This window comes from Salvelinus sp. IW2-2015, linkage group LG37 (assembly GCF_002910315.2).
Source record: "Salvelinus sp. IW2-2015 linkage group LG37, ASM291031v2, whole genome shotgun sequence".
In the NCBI taxonomy this organism is placed as follows: Eukaryota; Metazoa; Chordata; class Actinopteri; order Salmoniformes; family Salmonidae; genus Salvelinus; species Salvelinus sp. IW2-2015.
Window position 1 is genome coordinate 2,598,974 of NC_036876.1, and position 19,592 is coordinate 2,618,565.

The 19,592-nt window shown below is 44.4% G+C and overlaps 1 protein-coding gene across 2 annotated transcripts in view; it reads right to left on the reverse strand.

The window, feature by feature from the left end:
• Positions 1-1,899: 1,899 nt before the first annotated feature.
• The window catches only part of LOC111960233 (asialoglycoprotein receptor 1-like), a 49,115-nt gene continuing 31,422 nt past the window's right edge, over positions 1,900-19,592 (reverse strand). The window contains exons 3-10 of one of the 2 annotated variants that reach the window (XM_070437832.1): positions 18,394-18,540; positions 18,050-18,118; positions 17,715-17,757; positions 17,301-17,320; positions 10,042-10,125; positions 3,300-3,469; positions 2,874-3,001; positions 1,900-2,673 (exon numbers count right to left, since the gene is read on the reverse strand). In XM_070437832.1, the coding sequence (XP_070293933.1) occupies positions 2,481-2,673; positions 2,874-3,001; positions 3,300-3,469; positions 10,042-10,125; positions 17,301-17,320; positions 17,715-17,757; positions 18,050-18,118; positions 18,394-18,540 (854 nt within the window). In that variant the 3' untranslated portion in view covers positions 1,900-2,480. Of the gene's footprint in view, positions 2,674-2,873; positions 3,002-3,299; positions 3,470-10,041; positions 10,126-17,300; positions 17,321-17,537; positions 17,558-17,714; positions 17,758-18,049; positions 18,119-18,393; positions 18,541-19,592 lie in introns of both variants that reach the window. The other variant, XM_070437833.1, reaches the window with a different exon arrangement.

Here is a 19,592-nt window from a genome sequence, read left to right on the forward strand (position 1 = left end):
ACAGAGTGAGTCCATGCAATGTATTACTTGTTAAGCACAATTCACTCCTGAACTTATTAAGCTTGCCATAACAAAGGGGTTGACTCAAGAAATGTCTGCTTTCCATTTTATATTAATTTGTAAACATTTTGAAAAACATAATTCCATTTTACATTATGGGGTATTGTGTTTAGGCCAGTGACAAAGTGACAAAGCATCTCAATTTAATCAATTTGAAGTTCAGACTGTAATGCAACAGAATGTGGAAAAGTCAAGGGGTGTGAATACTTTCTGAAGACACTGTATTATGCCAATTAGTAATGAGGGGGATATGATGGAAGGGGGACAGGTTGGGAATGTTGCCATGACACCAGGGTTAACATCCCTAGTCTTACAATAGGTGCCATTGGATTTTTAATAACCACTGTTTAACTTCCTATCCAAAAGACAGCACCCTAAGCAGGGAATTGTCACCTAGACTGCCCTGGGATCTCCTTAGACCAGAGGGAAGAGTGGCCCCTACTGACCCTCCAACACCACTTCCAGCAGTCTCCCATCCAGAGACAGACCAGGCCCGACCCTGCTCAGCTTCAGAGGCAAGCCAGCAGTGGGATGAAGGGTGGTATGCTGCTGGCATGTGACAACATGTAAAAGCGACATGTGATAACATTCAACTAGACATGTGAAACTATTTTAGCATGTGAAAACATGATCTTGTGAAATAAATGTGACAACATGGGGATACAACATTTCAATGTGATACCATGAAACTACACGTGAAAACATTTTCACAACTAAAACAGCATATTTTGAAATGTGTTTTTTTTTTCAAGTGTGAAAATGCAATTCTATTTTCACGTGAGGTGGAACCGTGATTTTTGTGAAAAGGTAGTGTTAACGTGCATTTAATACATGTGAACATATGGGTTCAAGATGTGAWAATGTCAGCTTAACATGTGAAAACAGCTATTTCACATGTGAAAATGTGATTTTCATGTGAAATCGCACATTTCACATGACTCTTTTTTGCAAGGGATGTAATTAAATGGTGTAAGAGTTTTAAGGTGAGTGACATGCTGTATATTTGACGTGATCACTTCAATATGACCCCACCTGGGATTTGAAACTCACAACCTCTACATTTGGGGTACGCTGATCTTTCTGCTGCGCCAACAAGTCTGTACAGTCGCATTCTCAGAAGTCCCCCACAGATGAATTACCTATACATCTACGCACATTGCAAAATAATGCCATCTGCACTTCTATTTTAGTTATCAGTTAATCTGACTATTCTGTCATCATTGATTTCATTTACTGGATTCAGCAATTTGAGTGTTTTCTGTATAATTGTCTAATGTTGGTAGGGCATATTATTCTGTTTTAATGTTACTCCTGAATATCTGAATATAACTGAATAACTTAGCACTTAATGGCCGGCGAGTTGAGGACTTGTGAAGCGTCTGTTTCTCAAACTAGACACTAATGTACTTGTCCTCTTTCTCAGTTGTGCACTGGGGTCTCCCACTCTTCTCTTTCTATTCTGGTTAGGGCCCGTTTGCACTGTTCTGTGAAGGGAGTAGTACACTGCGTTGTACGAGATCTTCAGTTTCTTGGCATTTTCTCGCATGGAATAGCCTCCTTAAAATCCTTAAGAACTTTTAAATAGTATGCGCGAAACACCAGTCTTAACGTCAAAAGTGAAGAGGTGACTCCGGGATGCTGGCCTTCCAGGCAGAGTTCCTCTGTCCAGTGTCTGTGTTTTTTTGCCTATTTTAATCTTTTATTTTTAATTGGCAAGTCTGAGATATGTTTTTTTCTTTGCAACTCTATGATTTCTTTTTGATGTCACTTCGTAAAACCACTTCATTTAGTGTAGATAAAGAGGAGGAGACAGGTTAAAGAAGGATTTTTAAGCCTTGAGACAATTGAGACATGGATTGTTTATGTGTGCCATTCAGAGGGTGAATGGGCAAGACAAAATGTTTAAGTGTCTTTTAACAGGGTATGGTAGTACGTGCCAGGCACACTGGATTGTGTCAGGAAATGCAAAGCTGCTGTTTTTTTTCTTGTTTGTATTAACAATGGTCCACCACCCAATGGACATCCAGCCAACTTGACACAACTTTGGGAAGCTTTGTAGTCAACATGGGCCAACATCCCTGTGGAACGCTTTCGACACCTTGTAGAGTCCACACCCTGATGAATTGAGGCTGTTCTGAGGGCAAAAGGGGGGATGGGGGGTGCAACTCCAGTGCTTGGTATATTCATTGTATGGCTAGTACTCTCCATGAATCCAAATGAGACATTACAGGTCGGTTTCCTGGACACATATTAATCGCTAGTCCTGGACTAAGAAACACTTTGAATGGAGAATCTCTATTGAATATGCTTCTTAGTCCAGGACTAGGTTTAATCTGTGTCTGGGAAACTGGCCCTTTATACTGCCCAACAATGCAGTACCTTGTGCTGGTTACTAATTCAATACATTCCATTTGGCAGCACTATGAAGTGGCTGCAGGTCTCTCACAGACTGCACGACTCTCACAAATTCTCCTACATGGTTGGTCACATGCAAAGTCAAACCAACATCTGTTTCGACTGGAACAGCTTTGACCCATTCGGGCACAGTCTTCACCTGGGTTCCAGTCATTTGGTTCTGGAGGATTCAATGATCCAGTGTTCTGGTCCCAGAACCTAGAACAGGGAGGAGGGAAACCATTACTCCATACTGTATGTCCCCAAAGAAGGAAACACATGGCTTGCAAAACCATATAGACTATTATTCTATGGTCCCGAAAATGTTTTTGTTATAGTGTACTTGAGTATACAACTGTGTGTGTAGATGTGTGTGTGTGTGTGTGCGTGTGTGTGTTGTACATGTTGTATGTCCTTACTTAATGCTGTCATCAAGAGTTGCATTGTCCATCCAGACCCACACTCCCTCTTGCTTCTTGTCTGTCAGTCCAATCCAGGGGCTGTTATCAAAATCAGTGCTTCTCACAATTTTTTCTATTATAAACTCCTATGAAGGAGACAACTTATGTTAGTCAAACAATAGACTGAGATGATGCAGAAAGAGACACACCAGTAGAATATCTTTCAAATATTAGATCTAGATAATTAAAACTACAGCTGGATCTTTAACTCCAAGCTTAAAGGGGAATGGAAACACTTTAGAACACCAGCTAACTGTAAATCTCCATATTTGCAAGTCTGCTTAATCTGTAGGCTTATTTATCACACAAAACTATGTCCTAACCTGAAGTCTGCACTTTATTTGAGAGTCATGTAGCAATTCATTACTGCACCTCCAATCTTACCTGCTCCTGCTGACTCTCTATGATGACCAGGTGTCCTCCGTCACGGATGCAGGTATACTGACTCTGTTCCCAGGTCCGTTTGCCTTGAGAGAAGTAGTAGCATGATCCATTGTAGAACTCCCAGCCAGCAGAACATGGTTTTGTATCAGCATTACATTCCTTCGGATTGCCTAGAAGAGAGAAGCGATAACATCATTGAAATGTGATAACGTCACTTCTATATCCTGTGATGTTCTTGTTAAATGTGTGTGTGCCCCTTTAAGAGAGCACAAGAGTTGTGAGCTAAAGGGAGAGTTAACCAAAAGAGAAAGGAGATAACTGGAATGAGAATCAATGACATACTGCGTTTACACAGTCAGCCCAATTATTATCTTTTGCCCAATTATTGGTATTTATGAGCAATCAGATCTTTGACAGCAATTTAGCTTAATATCAGAATTGGGCTGCCTGTATAAACATGGCCTTAGAGACAGAAGTGAATAAATGAACCCAGAGTTCACATATTCCACTGGAATCCCCTCTTTCACACAGGCTGTATTTACACAGGCAGCACATTTCTGATCTTCTGCCCAATTATCAGCAAAAGAGCTGATCTGATTGGTCAAAAGCAGTGGAAGCTGCTGAGGGGAGGATGGCTCATAATAATGGCTGGAACGGAGTAAATGGAATGACATCAAACACGTGGTCCATGTGTTTGATGCCATTCCATTCCATTCATTCTTTCTCTTTCTGATGAAATATCAGTATACTGTTGCTGGTATGCATAGACGCTGCTTCACAATGCTAGCCAAATCAATATGTAGGTACACAAACAGTAGTGTATAATGTATGTAATAATATACATCCTATCCTATCATGTAATCGTGCTTCCCACATTCTGGTGGAGATACAGTAGGAAATAAACTACATTATACAACGGGTGGGTCTAATCCTGATTGGTTAAAACCACATTCCAGCCGATGTCTATTCAACAAGTTAAAACTGGCTAAATCTATGACGTTAAAATACCTATTTACTCTGTTCCATCTGACTGCGCAATCCACTGTCTCATCAGCCCAGCCAACCAATTGATAAACTTGATCTCCACTATCTAAATCATCTAGACATTATCTCACATTTCCTTTAGACTGAAATGTTGTTTTCAACAGCTGAGATTTATATAAACCTTGCTGTCTGTCTCTCCAACATTTGCAACATTGTTTCAATAAAATAAATGTATCTCCAGCTGTCCCATAGTAATGAAAGTGTCGGGACAAGACAGACAGGCAGGCAGGCAACGTTTCTCAGCCTGTCGAAATCATGAATCCGCTGGCATAATTGTTATGGATATATACAAAGAAATGTCAATTGAAAAAATGTAAAACAAAACAAAGTGCAGTCTATCCAGCTTCAGTTGGAAATTGTGTTAGCTGTGATTGTGTTAGCTATGTTGTTGGCTAGCGCCTCTGAACAAATCACTAGTGATCACATTTTCTATGCCAGGTGAAATCACGCCTAATTATTTAATTGTTATGAATGTATCCAAATGCATGTCTCTAGAAAACAGCTTAAACATATACAAATGTATCTACTTTGCTGTTATTCTGGCTTTTTGACGTGACTGTAAGTTAGCCATAATTGGCTTGCTAGCAAGCAAGGGATAAGAACGTTGCCAGGCAGTATGGCAATGGAACATTTAGAACGAACGACTGACTGACTGACTGGGTAGTATCTATGGAAACACTGGGTAGTGTTTCCATAGATACAGAAACAAAAGACTGAACGACCGAATGACTGGGTAGTGTCTCTAGCAACTGAACCAATATAACGAACAGCCAGCCGACTTGGGTAGCAACCCCAGGTTTGTGTCGAGACTATATCTTGTGGAAGGATGAAATGGTATGAATAATAGTTAAAATAATGTTTTTTATGAAAATCTGTCAATCATTATTTGAATATGTTGGTAACCCGTTGTATGAAGGAAAAGGAAACCGCACACTGCTCTTGATAGTATCACCGATATTTAATAAGCTTACGTATCGGCCACACGGCCTTCGTCAGAGCTTTTGGGATTTTTTGAAAGTTGCACCCTTATGTAGACCTGGCTCCACCCACATCCGTTCTACACATCGAAGGGGGTTGGAGGCAAAGGAAAATAAATAAGTGCTACCAAATATAACAATGTGCATTTCATAAATATTACAAAAGTGTATAAATAAGGCGTATTGAACACTTCTGTATAATCTCAATGAGGACATAGCAAGTTCATTAGTCATTGGGTACATCATATGAAAAACGTCAGAATAATCTACAAGAGAAACACATTTCATGTTCCAATTCACAGCATAACATACAAAGGCATTTCATCATTAAGTCCTTTTGGAAACAATGTCTGGAGGGTGAAAATCCCAAAACATTCTCTTTTACTCAGAGTATTATTAATATCACCTCCCCTGTCTGATATCTTAACTTTCTCTATGCCACAAAATCTAAAGGTGGAAATGTCATGCTTCATGTCATTGAAATGTACAGCGACTGGATAATCCCTGTCGTTTCTCCTGATTGAACTTTTATGTTCACTAATTCTCTGTTTGAGAGAGCGGGTGGTTTTACCGACATAACAGAGCCCACATGGACATTTAATAATGTAAATAACATGGGTGGTGGAACACGTAATAATGTCATTTATTTTGAACCTTTTTCCTGTGTGTGGGTGACAGAAATATTGACACTTCATCATATTGTTGCACTGTGCGCATCCTCTGCATTTATAGCTACCATTTGGTAGAGGGCGTAAAAGTGCTTGGCTAATTTTCTTAAGTGGCTGGCAGTTGGCATGAACCAATTTATCGCGTAAATTGCGACCTCTCCTATACACAATACGTGGTGGATATTTAAATTCAGCCGGCAAAGCTGGGTCCGATGATAAAATATGCCAGTGTTTCTTGACCACCTCTCCCACTTTTCGCGAATTCAAAGTATATGTAGTTGTGAACATTACGGAATGTTCTGTAGCTTTAGCGGGTCTTTTTTGTAGCAGTTCATCTAGTGTTTTTTCCAATGCCAAGTTATGAGCTTCATCCACACATTGTGACGAATAGCCTCTTTTTAGAAACCTCATGCGCATCTCCGCTGCTTTTTCTAGATAATCATCTGTGGAGTGGCATATACGGCGCAGTCTAAAAAATTGGCTTCTTGGAAGTCCTCTTTTTAATGGCTCAGGGTGGAAGCTGTCACCCTGTAATAGAGTATTTCTGTCCGTTTCTTTTCTATATAGACTTGTAAACAAGGTTCCATTTGATTTCTCAATCCACATATCGAGATAATGAACACGTTTAGTGTCAGTTTCAATAGTGAATTTGAGATTGGGTGCAATGTCATTGAGTAGTGCCATAAAATCTGACAGTTCTTCTTCAGTTCCTACCCATATACAAAAAATGTCATCAATATATCGATACCACTTAAGGACTTTATTCAAAAATGGATTCTCGTTTTCATTATTAACAAAACGTTCTTCAAAAAGACCCATATAGAGGTTGGCATAGCTCGGAGCAAATGTAGAGCCCATCGATGTTCCATTCGTTTGGAGATAGTATTCATCATCAAACCTGAAATAGTTGTACGTCAAAACATATTCAGCCAACTCTAGAATGAAGTTTGTTGGTGGATATTCATTAGTATCTCTGTCTCCCAAATAGTGTGCTAGTGCTGCCAGCCCCCCCACATGGGGAATGCTGGTATAAAGACTCTCGACATCTAATGTGACCAAAATACAGTCTTCTTTTAAACCCGTTATTGGTGAGATCTTGTTTAGAAGTCTATAGAGTCCTTTACATATGATGGCAATGATTGCACATGAGATTTAATAAAAAAGTCTACAAAGTTTGACAATGGCTCTAGCATTGAGCCTATTCCTGCAACCACTGGTCTGCCTGGATAGTTGCCTTGTTGTGTTTTAAGTTTGTGTAATTTCGGTAAATGTATAAGCATGACGTATGGCACATTTGCAAACAAAGATATTCATATTCAGGTTTTGAGATAAGGTTGTTTAATAGGGCTTGCTCCAAATTAGAGCAAAATACCTTTGGAACACCTGTGTGGGATCAACACCAGTTTCTATTGAAACGTTCATTGCTGAGTTGTCTCTGAATTTCTTCTTTATATTTGTCATAGTCTAAAACAACACAGCACCACCCTTGTCTGCAGGTTTTATAACCAAAGATGAATCTTTCATTAATTCTTTGAGTGCCAGTTCTTCTGTTCTCTGAGATTCTTCTGAATATGTTTGTTTGTCTTGTATATACTGACATGGCTTCTTGTTCGACTAACCTACAATAGGTATTAATCGAGGAGTTGTTAACCATAGGACAGAATTTGCTTTTGGGCTAAAATGGGTGCCAGTTCCTTGATGTGTTACTAGGCCCGAATCAGTGTTTTGCGAAAACACATGCTTAAGTTTAATCTTGCGAAAGAATTTAAACAGATCTACTTTCGTATCGAATGGTTTATCTGTACATGTAGGTACAAAAGAGAGGCCCTTAGATAAGACTGAGACTTGAGCGTCAGTAAGGTCTTTTTTGGAGAGGTTAATTACCGCGTCCGCTGTAGCTCCGTGTCCACGGCCTGTGTTCCTGGTCTCCTCTTCGACCGTTACCTCTCCTGCATCGTTTCTTTTCTTTCGTGGAGCCCTCTGTTGCTTCCGGGCTAAAAAAACGGACTGTGCCATGGAAGCTGAGTCACTGTCTGTAGGAATTCGCTCTCGGTGGATGCCTCTGTGTCCAAGTTTCCATGTCCTCCCGCTGCTGCGTATCTGTGTCCCCCGATCAGCGGTGCGTCCCTCCGTCGGCCTCTGCGTGCTCCTGTCCTTGGGCCTTCCCATGCGTACACCTGGTTGAGCTGGTAATCCTCTGTGTCTCGCTGGTATTCCTGATTTTTGTTGCTTGTAGAGAGTCTCTGTATTTCCCAATGGACTGCTTGATCGTGTCGTCTATGGTTGAAAAATTAGGGCCTAGAATCTCCTTCATTATTGCCTCATGTTCGCTAATCTTAACTTCAACTTCTTTCACTTCCTTCGACACATGTTCCACGATAAGTAGCATTAAATCTAATGAGCATTTATTGAGTATTTCACCCCATTGCTGAACGAAAGTTTTGTCGTTATTACCTATAGTAGGCTCCTTCTGTATTCTCAGTCCTCTTGGAATGCGCTTGTTGCGCCAATACTCACTAAGAGTGGTGCCATGCAGGAACAAACGTGTTTCTTCTCTCGAAGTCCTGAAGTTGGATTTTGAGTTCGACAGTCGAGCGTGGAACTGGGTTGTCCATGTTAGAGGTAGGAAAAAGAATCTTGTTTGCGTCTTCTTGTGTGAATGAAAGGGTACTCGCACAATGCGTGGTAAGTGAGTTGATCTCTCGTAGTGGATCCATTGTAACTTGGTACGTCTTTAACTAGTGTGTATACTTACAGATTTAAGAGTGCGGAGTGAAAGATAGTTATACAAATACAAAAAGGCACTCGCACATCTGAGCAATCTTATTTGCAGGTGCATGGCATCAATTGAACAAGATGAAGGAAAAGGAAACCGCACACTGCTCTTGATAGTATCACCGATATTTAATAAGCTTACGTATCGGCCACACGGCCTTCGTCAGAGCGAGAAAGTTAGAGAAAGTTAAGATATCAGACAGGGGAGGTGATATTAATAATACTCTGAGTAAAAGAGAATGTTTTTGGATTTTCACCCTCCAGACATTGTTTCCAAAAGGACTTAATGATGAAATGCCTTTGTATGTTATGCTGTGAATTGGAACATGAAATGTGTGTCTCTTGTAGATTATTCTGACGTTTTTCATATGATGTACCCAATGACTAATGAACTTGCTATGTCCTCATTGAGATTATACAGAAGTGTTCAATACGCCTTATTTATACACTTTTGTAATATTTATGAAATGCACATTGTTATATTTGGTAGCACTTATTTATTTTCCTTTGCCTCCAACCCCCTTCGATGTGTAGAACGGATGTGGGTGGAGCCAGGTCTACATAAGGGTGCAACTTTCAAAAAATCCCAAAAGTTCTGACGAAGGCCGTGTGGCCGATACGTAAGCTTATTAAATATCGGTGATACTATCAAGAGCAGTGTGCGGTTTCCTTTTCCTTCATCTTGTTCAATTGATGCCATGCACCTGCAAATAAGATTGCTCAGATGTGCGAGTGCCTTTTTGTATTTGGTAACCCGTTGTATAAAAGTGATAATGTCCTCAAAGTCAATGATTGGAGGATATATTGGCAAAGTTTGCTAGCCCTCGAATTCGTCTCAGGCCTCACAACACCAGTGCCAATATATCCCCCAAACACCGGCTTCCCGGACATTAGCACTTAAATGTATAAAATGAATTGCCAGAGCACAGATACAACAAAACCAAGCCAATTTGTCACGCTAAATGCCAATGCATCCAAAATGTGGTCTTTTCCAATTAAAACTCTGTACCTATTGACCACCCGCTATCGGCACATTGCTTTCCTACCTTTAGCTAGCCTCTAGCTAGCCATCACATAGCAACAAAAAGTTAGGTCTGAATCTGAGTCACATCTGGCTTCAAAACCTAAGTCGAAACTCTTGCAGTAGTTCAATGGTATTCCATGAATCCATGATTCATTCTATTCTACGATTACATTCTTATTTTTTATGGGTAAATCTCATTGGTAGCTGTAATCCATCTAGTCACAACCACAGTACATGGGAATGATTGAACTGACCTTGGATGGTTGCCAGGAGATCTTTGACCCTAGTCAGGTTGGCCTTACAGTCTCGAAGACCTGAGGAGAACAGCTCTTCCTGGACTAAGAACAGAAGAGATTTACATCAAATTAGAAGACAGTGTATTACTGTTGAATTAAGGCCATATTACAAAGGAATGAAATGGCAAACAAAACATTTGAAGTACAAAATTACTTTCCAAGGCACTTCACCAAACTCATATGACAAATTTTCCATTAGGGCCAGGACTTTTTCCTGGTCAAGAAAAGGCCCTGTCCTTCCTCATATACAGTACAATGATAGCACATACAATATTCAAACAACATGTTTTGGGGAACAATACTACTGCAGTGTAAATCCTAATCTTGATAACGTTTATATTGAAATGAGAAGTTTGAGTTAAAACTTCCCATTTAACACTTCACATTAGTTTGTCAAATGAAATCAAATGTTATGTGTCACATGTGCCGAATACAACTGGTGCAGACGTTACCATGAAATGCTTGCTTAGGAGCCCTTCCCTGAAATGCAGAGTTTAAATAGCAGCACAAGAGGAATAAAATAAAATACACAAGAATGGAGCTATATACAAGGAGTACCAGTACCAGATCAATGTGAGGCTATATACAAGGAGTACCAGTACCAGATCAATGTGAGGCTATATACAAGGAGTACCAGTACCAGAGCAATGTGAGGCTATATACAGGGAGTACCAGTACCAGATCAATGTGAGGCTATATACAGGGAGTACCAGTACCAGATCAATGTGAGGCTATATACAGGGACTACCAGTACCAGATCAATGTGAGGCTGTATACAGGGAGTACCAGTACCAGATCACTGTGAGGCTGTATACAGGGAGTACCAGTACCAGATCAATGTGCAGAGGTATTTGAGGTAGATAGGAAGGCAGGGTAAAGTGACTAGGCATCGGGATAGATCATAATAAGAGTTAAATAAAGGACAGAGTAACAGTAGCAAATTATTAGAATAAAAGTGTGTGTGTGTGTGTGTGTGTGTGTGTGTGTGTGTGTGTCACGATCGTCTTGTGAAGAGAGAGAGGACCAAAACGCAGCATGTGAAAAATAAGACATCTTCTTTTTATTTTAAGAAGGAAAAACAAAACAAAACACTTTACAAACTAACAAAACAACAAACGAGCGTGAAGCTACAAAACGAAAGTGCACACACAAGCTACTAACGTTTAGACATAGACAATTACCCACAAACACCTAAAGCCTATGGCTACCTTAAATATGGCTCCCAATCAGAGACAACAATAACTCAGCTTGTCTCTGATTGAGAACCAAATCAGGCAACCATAGACTTTCCTAAACAACTACACTCAACCATAGACAATTCAAAACACCTACACTGAACACAACCCCATCTACGCTATGAAACCCCCTCAACCATACAAACCACACTAGACAATACAAAAACACATACTAACCCATGTCACACCCTGACCTAACTAAAATACTAATGAAAACAAAGATAACTAAGGCCAGGGTGTGACATAACCCCCCCTTAAGGTGCGAACTCCGGACGCACCAGCATAAAGTCTTGGGGGGGTCTGGGTGGGCGTCTGTCCATGGTGGCGGCTCTGGTACTGGTCGTGGTCCCCACCCACACTAGTCACTACCCGCTTTCGTAGCCTCCAAATGACCACCCTCCAACTTAACCCCACTGGATTCAGGGCAGCACCGGACTAAGTGGCAGCACGGACTAAGAGCAGCACCGGACTAAGGGCAGCACAGGATAAGGGGCAGCACCAGGATAAGGGCAGCACCAGGAATAAGGGGCAGCACCAGGATAAGGGGCAGCTCCGGACTGAGGAACGGATCCTGGCTGGACGGCTCTGGCGGATCCTGGCTGTACGGCTCATGGCTGGCTGACGGATCTGGCTGCTCATGGCAGGCTGACGGATCTGGCTGCTCATGGCTGGCTAACGGATCTGGCTGCTCATGGCTGGCTGACGGATCTGGCTGCTCATGGCTGGCTGACGGCTCTGGACGCTCATGGCTGGCTGACGGCTCTGGACGCTCATGGTGGCTGACGGCTCTGGACGGCTCATGGCTGGCTGACGGCTCTGGACGATCTGTCTGGTTGGCGGCTCTGGCAGTCCTGTCTGGTTGGCGGCTCTGGCAGATCCTGTCTGGTTGGCGGCTCTGGCAGATCCTGTCTGGTTGGCGGCTCTGGCAGATCCTGTCTGGTTGGGCGGCTCTGGCAGATCCTGTCTGGTTGGCGGCTCTGGCAGATCCTGTCTGGTTGGCGGCTCTGGCAGATCCTGTCTGGTTGGCGGCTCTGGCAGATCCTGTCTGGTTGAGGCTCTGGCAGATCCTGTCTGGTTGGCGGCTCTGTCAGATCCTGACTGACGAATGCTCTAGCGGCTCTGACTGACGATCGGCTCTGACGGCTCGGGACAGACGGGCGGCTCTAATGGCACTGGGCAACGGATGGCTCAGATGGCGCTGGGGAGACGGATGGCTCAGATGGCGCTGGGAGACGGATGGCTCAGATGGCGCTGGGGAGACGGATGGCTCAGATGGCGCTGGGGAGACGGATGGCTCAGATGGCGCTGGGGAGACGGATGGCTCAGAAGGCGCTGGAGAGACGGATGGCTCAGATGGCGCTGGAGAGACGGATGGCTCTGACCGATAAGGCGCACTGTAGACCTGGTGCGTGGTGCCGGAACTGGAGAGGCACCGGGCTAAGGACACGCACCTTCAGGCTAGTGCGGGGGAGAAGGAACAGGGCATACTGGACCCTGGATACGCACATTAGGCCTAGTGCGTGGTGCCGGCACTGGTGGTACCGGGCTGGGGACACGCACTTCAAGGCTAGTGCGGGGAGCAGGAACAGGGCATACTGGACCCTGGATACGCACATTAGGCCTAGTGCGTGTGCCGGCACTGGTGTACCGGGCTGGGGACACGCACTTCAAGGCTAGTGCGGGGAGCAGCAACAGACGCACAGGACTCTGGGGACACACAGGAGGCTTGGTGCGTGGTGTAGGCACTGGTGGTATGGGCTGGAGACACGCACCATTGGACGAGTGCGTGGAGGAGGAACAGGGCTCTGGAGACACACTGGAAGCCTGGTGCGTGGTGTTGGCACTGGTGGAACAGGACTGGGGCGGGAGGTGGCGCCGGAAATACCGGACCGTGCAGGCGTACTGGCTCCTTGAGCACCGAGCCTGCCCAACCTTACCTGGTTGAATGCTCCCCGTCGCCCGACCAGTGCGGGGAGGTGGAATAACCGCACCGGGCTATGTAGGCGACCGGGGACACCATGCGTAAGGCTGGTGCCATGTAAGCCGGCCCGAGGAGACGCACTGGTGGCCAGATAGGTAGAGCCGGCTTCATGGCACTTGGCTCAATGCTCAATCTAGCCCTACCAGTGCGGGGAGGTGGAATACCCGCACTGGGCTATGCACACGTACAGGAGACACCGTGCGCTCTACTGCGTAACACGGTGTCTGCCCGTACTCTCGCTCTCCACGGTAAGTACAGGGTATGCGCAGGTCTCCTACCTGACTTCGCCACACTCCCTTTAAGCCCCCCCCCAAGAATTTTTTTGGGCTGACTCACAGGCTTCCTACCGCATCGTTTAGCTGCCTCCATTCGCCGGTATCCCTCCTCGCACTGCGCCAGAGAATCCCAGGCGGGCTCCGGCATTCGCCCTGGGTCGATCGCCCACCTGTCAATCTCCTCCCACGTAGTGTAGTCCAGATACGCTCCCATTGCCATTCCCTCTTGCGTTGCTCCTGTTGCCGCTGATCACGCTGCTTGATCCGTTGGTGGGTAATTCTGTCACGATCGTCTTGTGAAGAGAGAGAGGACCAAAACACAGCATGTGAAAAATAAGACACTCTTCTTTTTATTTTAAGAAGGAAAAACAAACAAAACACTTTACAAACTAAACAAAACAACAAACGACCGTGAAGCTACAAAACGAAAGTGCGCACACACAAGCTACTAACGTTAGACATAGACAATTACCCACAAACACCTAAAGCCTATGGCTACCTTATATGGCTCCCAATCAGAGACAACAATAACCAGCTGTCTCTGATTGAGAACCAAATCAGGCAACCATAGACTTTCCTAAACAACTACACTCAACCATAGACAATTCTAAACACTCACTGACACAACCCATCTACTCTATGAAACCCCTCAACCATACAAACCACACTAGACAATACAAAAACACATACTAACCCATGTCACACCCTGACCTAACTAAAAATACTAATGAAAACAAAGATAACTAAGGCCAGGGTGTGACAGTGTGTGTGTGTGTGGTGTGTGTGGTGTGTGTGTGTGTGTGTGTGTGTGTGTGTGTGTGGTGTGTGTGTGTGTGTGTGTGTGGTGTGGTGTGTGTGGTGTGTGTGTGTGTGTGTGTGTGTGTGTGTGTGTGTGTGTGGTGTGTTGTGTGTGTGTATATGTAGCGTATGTGAATGTGTGTGGGTTTTGTGTAGGAGTGTCAATGTAGTATGTGTGAGTGGTGTGTGTATATGATATGTATATATAGTCTGGTGAGTGTATATATGGTTGTATATATAGTCTGGTGAGTGTGCGTAGGGTCAGTGCAAGATATAGTCAGTGCAGATAGCTTTGGGTACCATTAAGTGACTATTTAGCAGTCAGACTATTTATCAGTCTTTGGCCGATGCTCCGGTACCGTTTGCGAGATTGTAGAGGAGAAGACATGGCTTGGGTGGCTGGAGTCTTTGGCATTTTTTGGGGCCATTCTCTGACCGACTGATATAAAGGTCCTGGATGGCAGGGAGCTCTGCCCCAATGATGTACTGGGCTGTCCGCAACACCTCTGTAGCGCTTTGCGGTAAAGGGTGGTGTAACGGCGTTCCTCCTCCTCTTCATCCGAAGAGGAGGAGCGGGATTGAACCAAAACTGCAGCGTTGTGATATGACATAATTTATTTAAAGAAAAGACGAAAACACGAACTTCACTTGAAACTAAACAAAACAACAAACGGAGTAGACAAACCTGAACAAAAGAACTTACATAACACGAAGAACTCACGACAGGAAAATGACTACAACAAAACGACGACCGAACAAAACAGTCCCGTATGGTGCAAACAGACACTGACACAGGAGACAACCACCCACAAACAAACAATGTGCCACCACCTACCTTAATATGATTCTCAATCAGAGGAGATGAAAACCACCTGCCTCTAATTGAGAACCATACTAGGTACCCATTAACCAACATAGAAACAGAAACATAGACTGCCACACCACACTCACGTCCTGACCAACTAACCAATACAAACTAACAGAAAACAGGTCAGGAACGTACATAACCCCCCTTTAAGGTGCGAACTCCGGGCGCACCAGCACAAAGTCTAGGGGAGGGTCTGGGTGGGCATCTGACCACGGTGGTGGCTCAGGCTCTGGGCGAGGTCCCCACCCACCACCTAGTCAATCCCAGCTTACGTCTCCCCTCAGAATGACCACCCTCTTACTCACCCACACCTAATATACCGGGTAACATCAAAATAAGGGACAGCTCCGGGACAAGGTAGCTCAGGACAGATAGGTAGGTCAGGATAGAGAGGTAGCTCAGGATAGGAGGTAGCTCAGGATAGAGAGGTAGCTCAGGATAGAGGGGCAACTCCGGACTGAAGGGCAGCTCCGGACAGAGAGACAGCTCTGGACTGAGGGGCAGTTCTGGATACATGGCAGCTCTGGGCTGAGGGCAGCTCATGGTTGGCTGACGGCTCTGGACGCTCAAGGCTAGCTGACGGCTCTGGACGCTCATGGCTAGCTGACGGCTCTGGACGCTCATGGCTCGCTGACGGCTCTGGACGCTCATGGCTTCTGACGGCTCTGGCTGCTCATGGCTGGCTGACGGCGCTGGACGCTCATGGCTGGCTGACGGCTCTGGACGCTCATGGCTCGCTGACGGCTCTGGACGCTCATGGCTCTCTGGCGGCTCTAGCAGATCCTGTCTGGTTGGCGGCTCTGGCAGATCCTGTCTGGTTGGCGGCTCTGGCAGATCCTGTCTGGTTGGCGCTCTGGCAGATCCTGTCTGGTTGGCGGCTCTGGCAGATCCTGACTGGCGAATGGCTCTAGCGGCTCCTGACTGACTATCGGCTCTGACGGCTCGGGACAGACGGGGCGGCTCTAATGGCTCGGGACAGACGGATGGCTCAGACGGCACTGGGCAGACGGATGGCGCTGGGGAGACGGATGGCTCAGATGGCGCTGGGGATACGGATGGCTCAGATGGCGCTGGGAGACGGATGGCTCAGATGGCGCTGGGGAGACGGATGGCTCAGATGGCGCTGGGAGACGATGGCTCTGTCGGATAAGGCAATAAAAACAGGTCAGGAACGTGACAGGTGGTGCATTTGCCATGCCAAGTGGTGATCCAGTAAGTCAAGATGCTCTCTGGTGCAGCTGTAGAACTTTTCGAGGATCCGAGGGACCATGAAAAATCTTTTCAAGCTCAAGAGGGGGAAGAGGCGCTGCCTTGCCATCCTCACAACTGTGCTGAGGTGTGTGGACCATGTTAAATCCTTAGTGATGTGGACGCCAAGGAACTTGGAGCTCTCGACCAACTCCACAACAGCCCTGTCGATGTTGATGGGGGCGTGCTCTCCCCTCTTTCACCTATAGCCCACGATCAGCTCACTGGTCTTACGGATGTTAAGGGAGAGGTTGTTGTCCTGGCACCACACTGCTATGTCCTCTGACCTCCTCCCTCCCTGAGGCCTAGCACCGTCGTTTCATCAGCAAACTTGATGATGGTGTTGAAGTCGTGCATGGCCACGCAGTCGTGGGTGAACAGGGAGTACACGAGGGGACTAAGCACACACCCCTGAGGGGCCTACGTGTTGAATGTCAGCGTGTAAAGGATCCGGTTGCAGAGAGAGGTGTTCAGACCCAGGGTCCTTAGCTTGGTGATGATCTTGGAGGGGACTATGGTGTTGAACGCTGAGCTGTAGTCTATGTATAGCAATTTCACCTACTTATTTCACCTCTTGTCAAGGTGGGAGAGGGCAGTGTGAAATGCATTTGAGTTGTGTCATCTGTGATCTGCAGTTTATGTGAATTGGAGAGGGTCTAGGCTGTCTGGGATGATGGTGTTGATGTGTGTCATGACCAGCCTTTCAAAGCACTTCAATAATTACAGACATGTTATGACCTTATTCTGATATGAATAGGAGTACAGCAGCCAGTCAGTCCCAGTTCAGTTGAGTCCTGCTCTATACTACCTACCTGTTATGATGTGGGTCTCATTCTGTAGTCTGTTATAGCTGTCTTGTAGTTCAGTTGAGTTCTGTTCTAGACTACCTACCTGTTATGATGAGGGTCTCATTCTGTAGTCTCTTTATAGCTGTCTTGTAGTTCAGTTGAGTCCTGTTCTAGACTACCTACTGTTATGATGAGGGTCTCATTCTGTAGTCTCTTATAGCTGTCTTGTAGTTCAGTTGAGTCCTGTTCTAGACTACCTACCTGTTATGATGTGGGTCTCATTCTGTAGTCTCTTTAGCTGTCTTGTAGTTCAGTTGAGTCCTGTTCTAGACTACCTACCTGTATGATGTGGGTCTCATTCTGTAGTCTCTTATAGCTGTCTTGTAGTTCAGTTGAGTCCTGTTCTAGACTACCTACCTGTTATGATGAGGGTCCTCCTTCTGTAGTCTCTTATAGCTGTCTTGCAGGTCATGCAGTTTCCCTGTTATTAAAGAGCAAATAATATGGAGGAATAACATGAATGTATTTACATATCTAACCATAAAGTAAGTAAGTAAACCTTGTCCAATCTAGAATGACCTATTATCTAACCATAGTCCTATTAAAATTAAACAACATTTTATTCATCTATTACAATGGAACTGCAGTATTTTAATCTGAGCCATTCCCCCATATGCAAACTGCATCTTAATGATTTATATGACGGATTCTCTGCAATATTTTTTATAAGGTGTTGATCATGGTGAAGATCTCTGGATCATTGATATTCTCACCTGTTAGATTCTCTTTCATCTGGGCAAAGCGAGCCCCTTCAGCTTGAAGACTAGTCATGTTGGAAGCATCTGGAACAGAGACAAGGAGACAAGATGGAGGGTTGTTGTTTTTCTCTGGTGTTTGTCACTATCGTACCAACCTTAAATGTACTGGTCTGGGCTGGAATGGATATTTTCTTTGCACATTGTCATTTTCAGCAAAGGGTTCAGTAGTGTACAAGGGTTCAGTAGTGTACAAGGGTTCAGTAGTGTACAAGGGTTCAGTAGTGGAAAAGGGTTCAGTAGTGGAAAAGGGTTCAGTAGTGTACAAGGGTCAGGGTTCAGTATAATGGTTCTATACTCACAGAGGACTCCCAGAGTGATAGCCAGGCCCAGCAGTAGAACACAGAGACACACCAGGGTCGCCACGGGAACTCTCCCAGACCCTCCATCAGGGATTGTAGCCTTTGACCCCACTGGGGGAGTGGGGTCACTATTGCCAGGGTCCCTTCCTGTAAAAGGAGTGGGTTTCAGAGGTTAAAAGGTCAAAAGGTTTGTTAGATTCTGGGTAAACTTTGAACATTGAGATATTAAAGACATGATCAGATCAGACACATAGTGTATAAGGAGTGAAAGCGACTGGGTTTTATGTCAGGAGGTAGTGGGTCTCTGTAGAAAGACAGATGGCTTTGGAATGTGTTGGGTGGATGGGAGGAGATCACAGGATTGCTATAGGGGAAGCAGATGGACATCTGTGGATTAGGCAAGTAGGGGTTGAGGTCAGGTCAGGTCAGATCCCCTGAAGTGAGAAATAAGGGTTTATTATCCTAGTACCCTCTTCCTGTGGAAGCATAAGATGTACTGTAAGTTTTTTTTTTTTTTTAATTCCAAGGGGTGGATCAGCTTAATATTGTGGAAAGATTGTTGCTTCCATCAATGTAATTGTCTGCATCATTTCCAATCCCAAATATATATTTTTGATTGCAAATCAATTTATAATATAATCAATTTATGCAAATCAATTTATAACATTTTTGACATGTGTTTTTCTGGATTTTTTTGTTGTTATTCTGTCTCTCACTGTTCAAATAAACCTACCATTAAAATTATAGACTGATAATTTCTTTGTTAGTGGGCAAACGTACAAAATCAGCAGGGGATCAAATACTTTTTTCCCTCACTGTATAAACATACCTACTTCTTTTCGAAAATACCTTTATTATTCCCCGCAAACCCTACCACCCTTCCCCCAATTGGAGTAAACTAAATAATAACACTTAGGCTTCTACCTTCAGTTTTTACATCTTATACACATTTTACAGACACAATCTATTTTACAATAGGTACATTTGTTTTGTTTTTAGTCGTTCCTCTATTTCTGATGTCCATCCAGTTGGATTTCTATTTGTAACTGTGCTATTTCACAACATTTCTGAACCTATATACATTTTACAGACCCTGTATGTTTTACATTGGTTATCTTGTTATTAGTCCTACCCTTCAGCTCCATTCAACCCCTCCCATCTATCTCTCAACATCATCCATTTTGGATTTCTATTTGCCA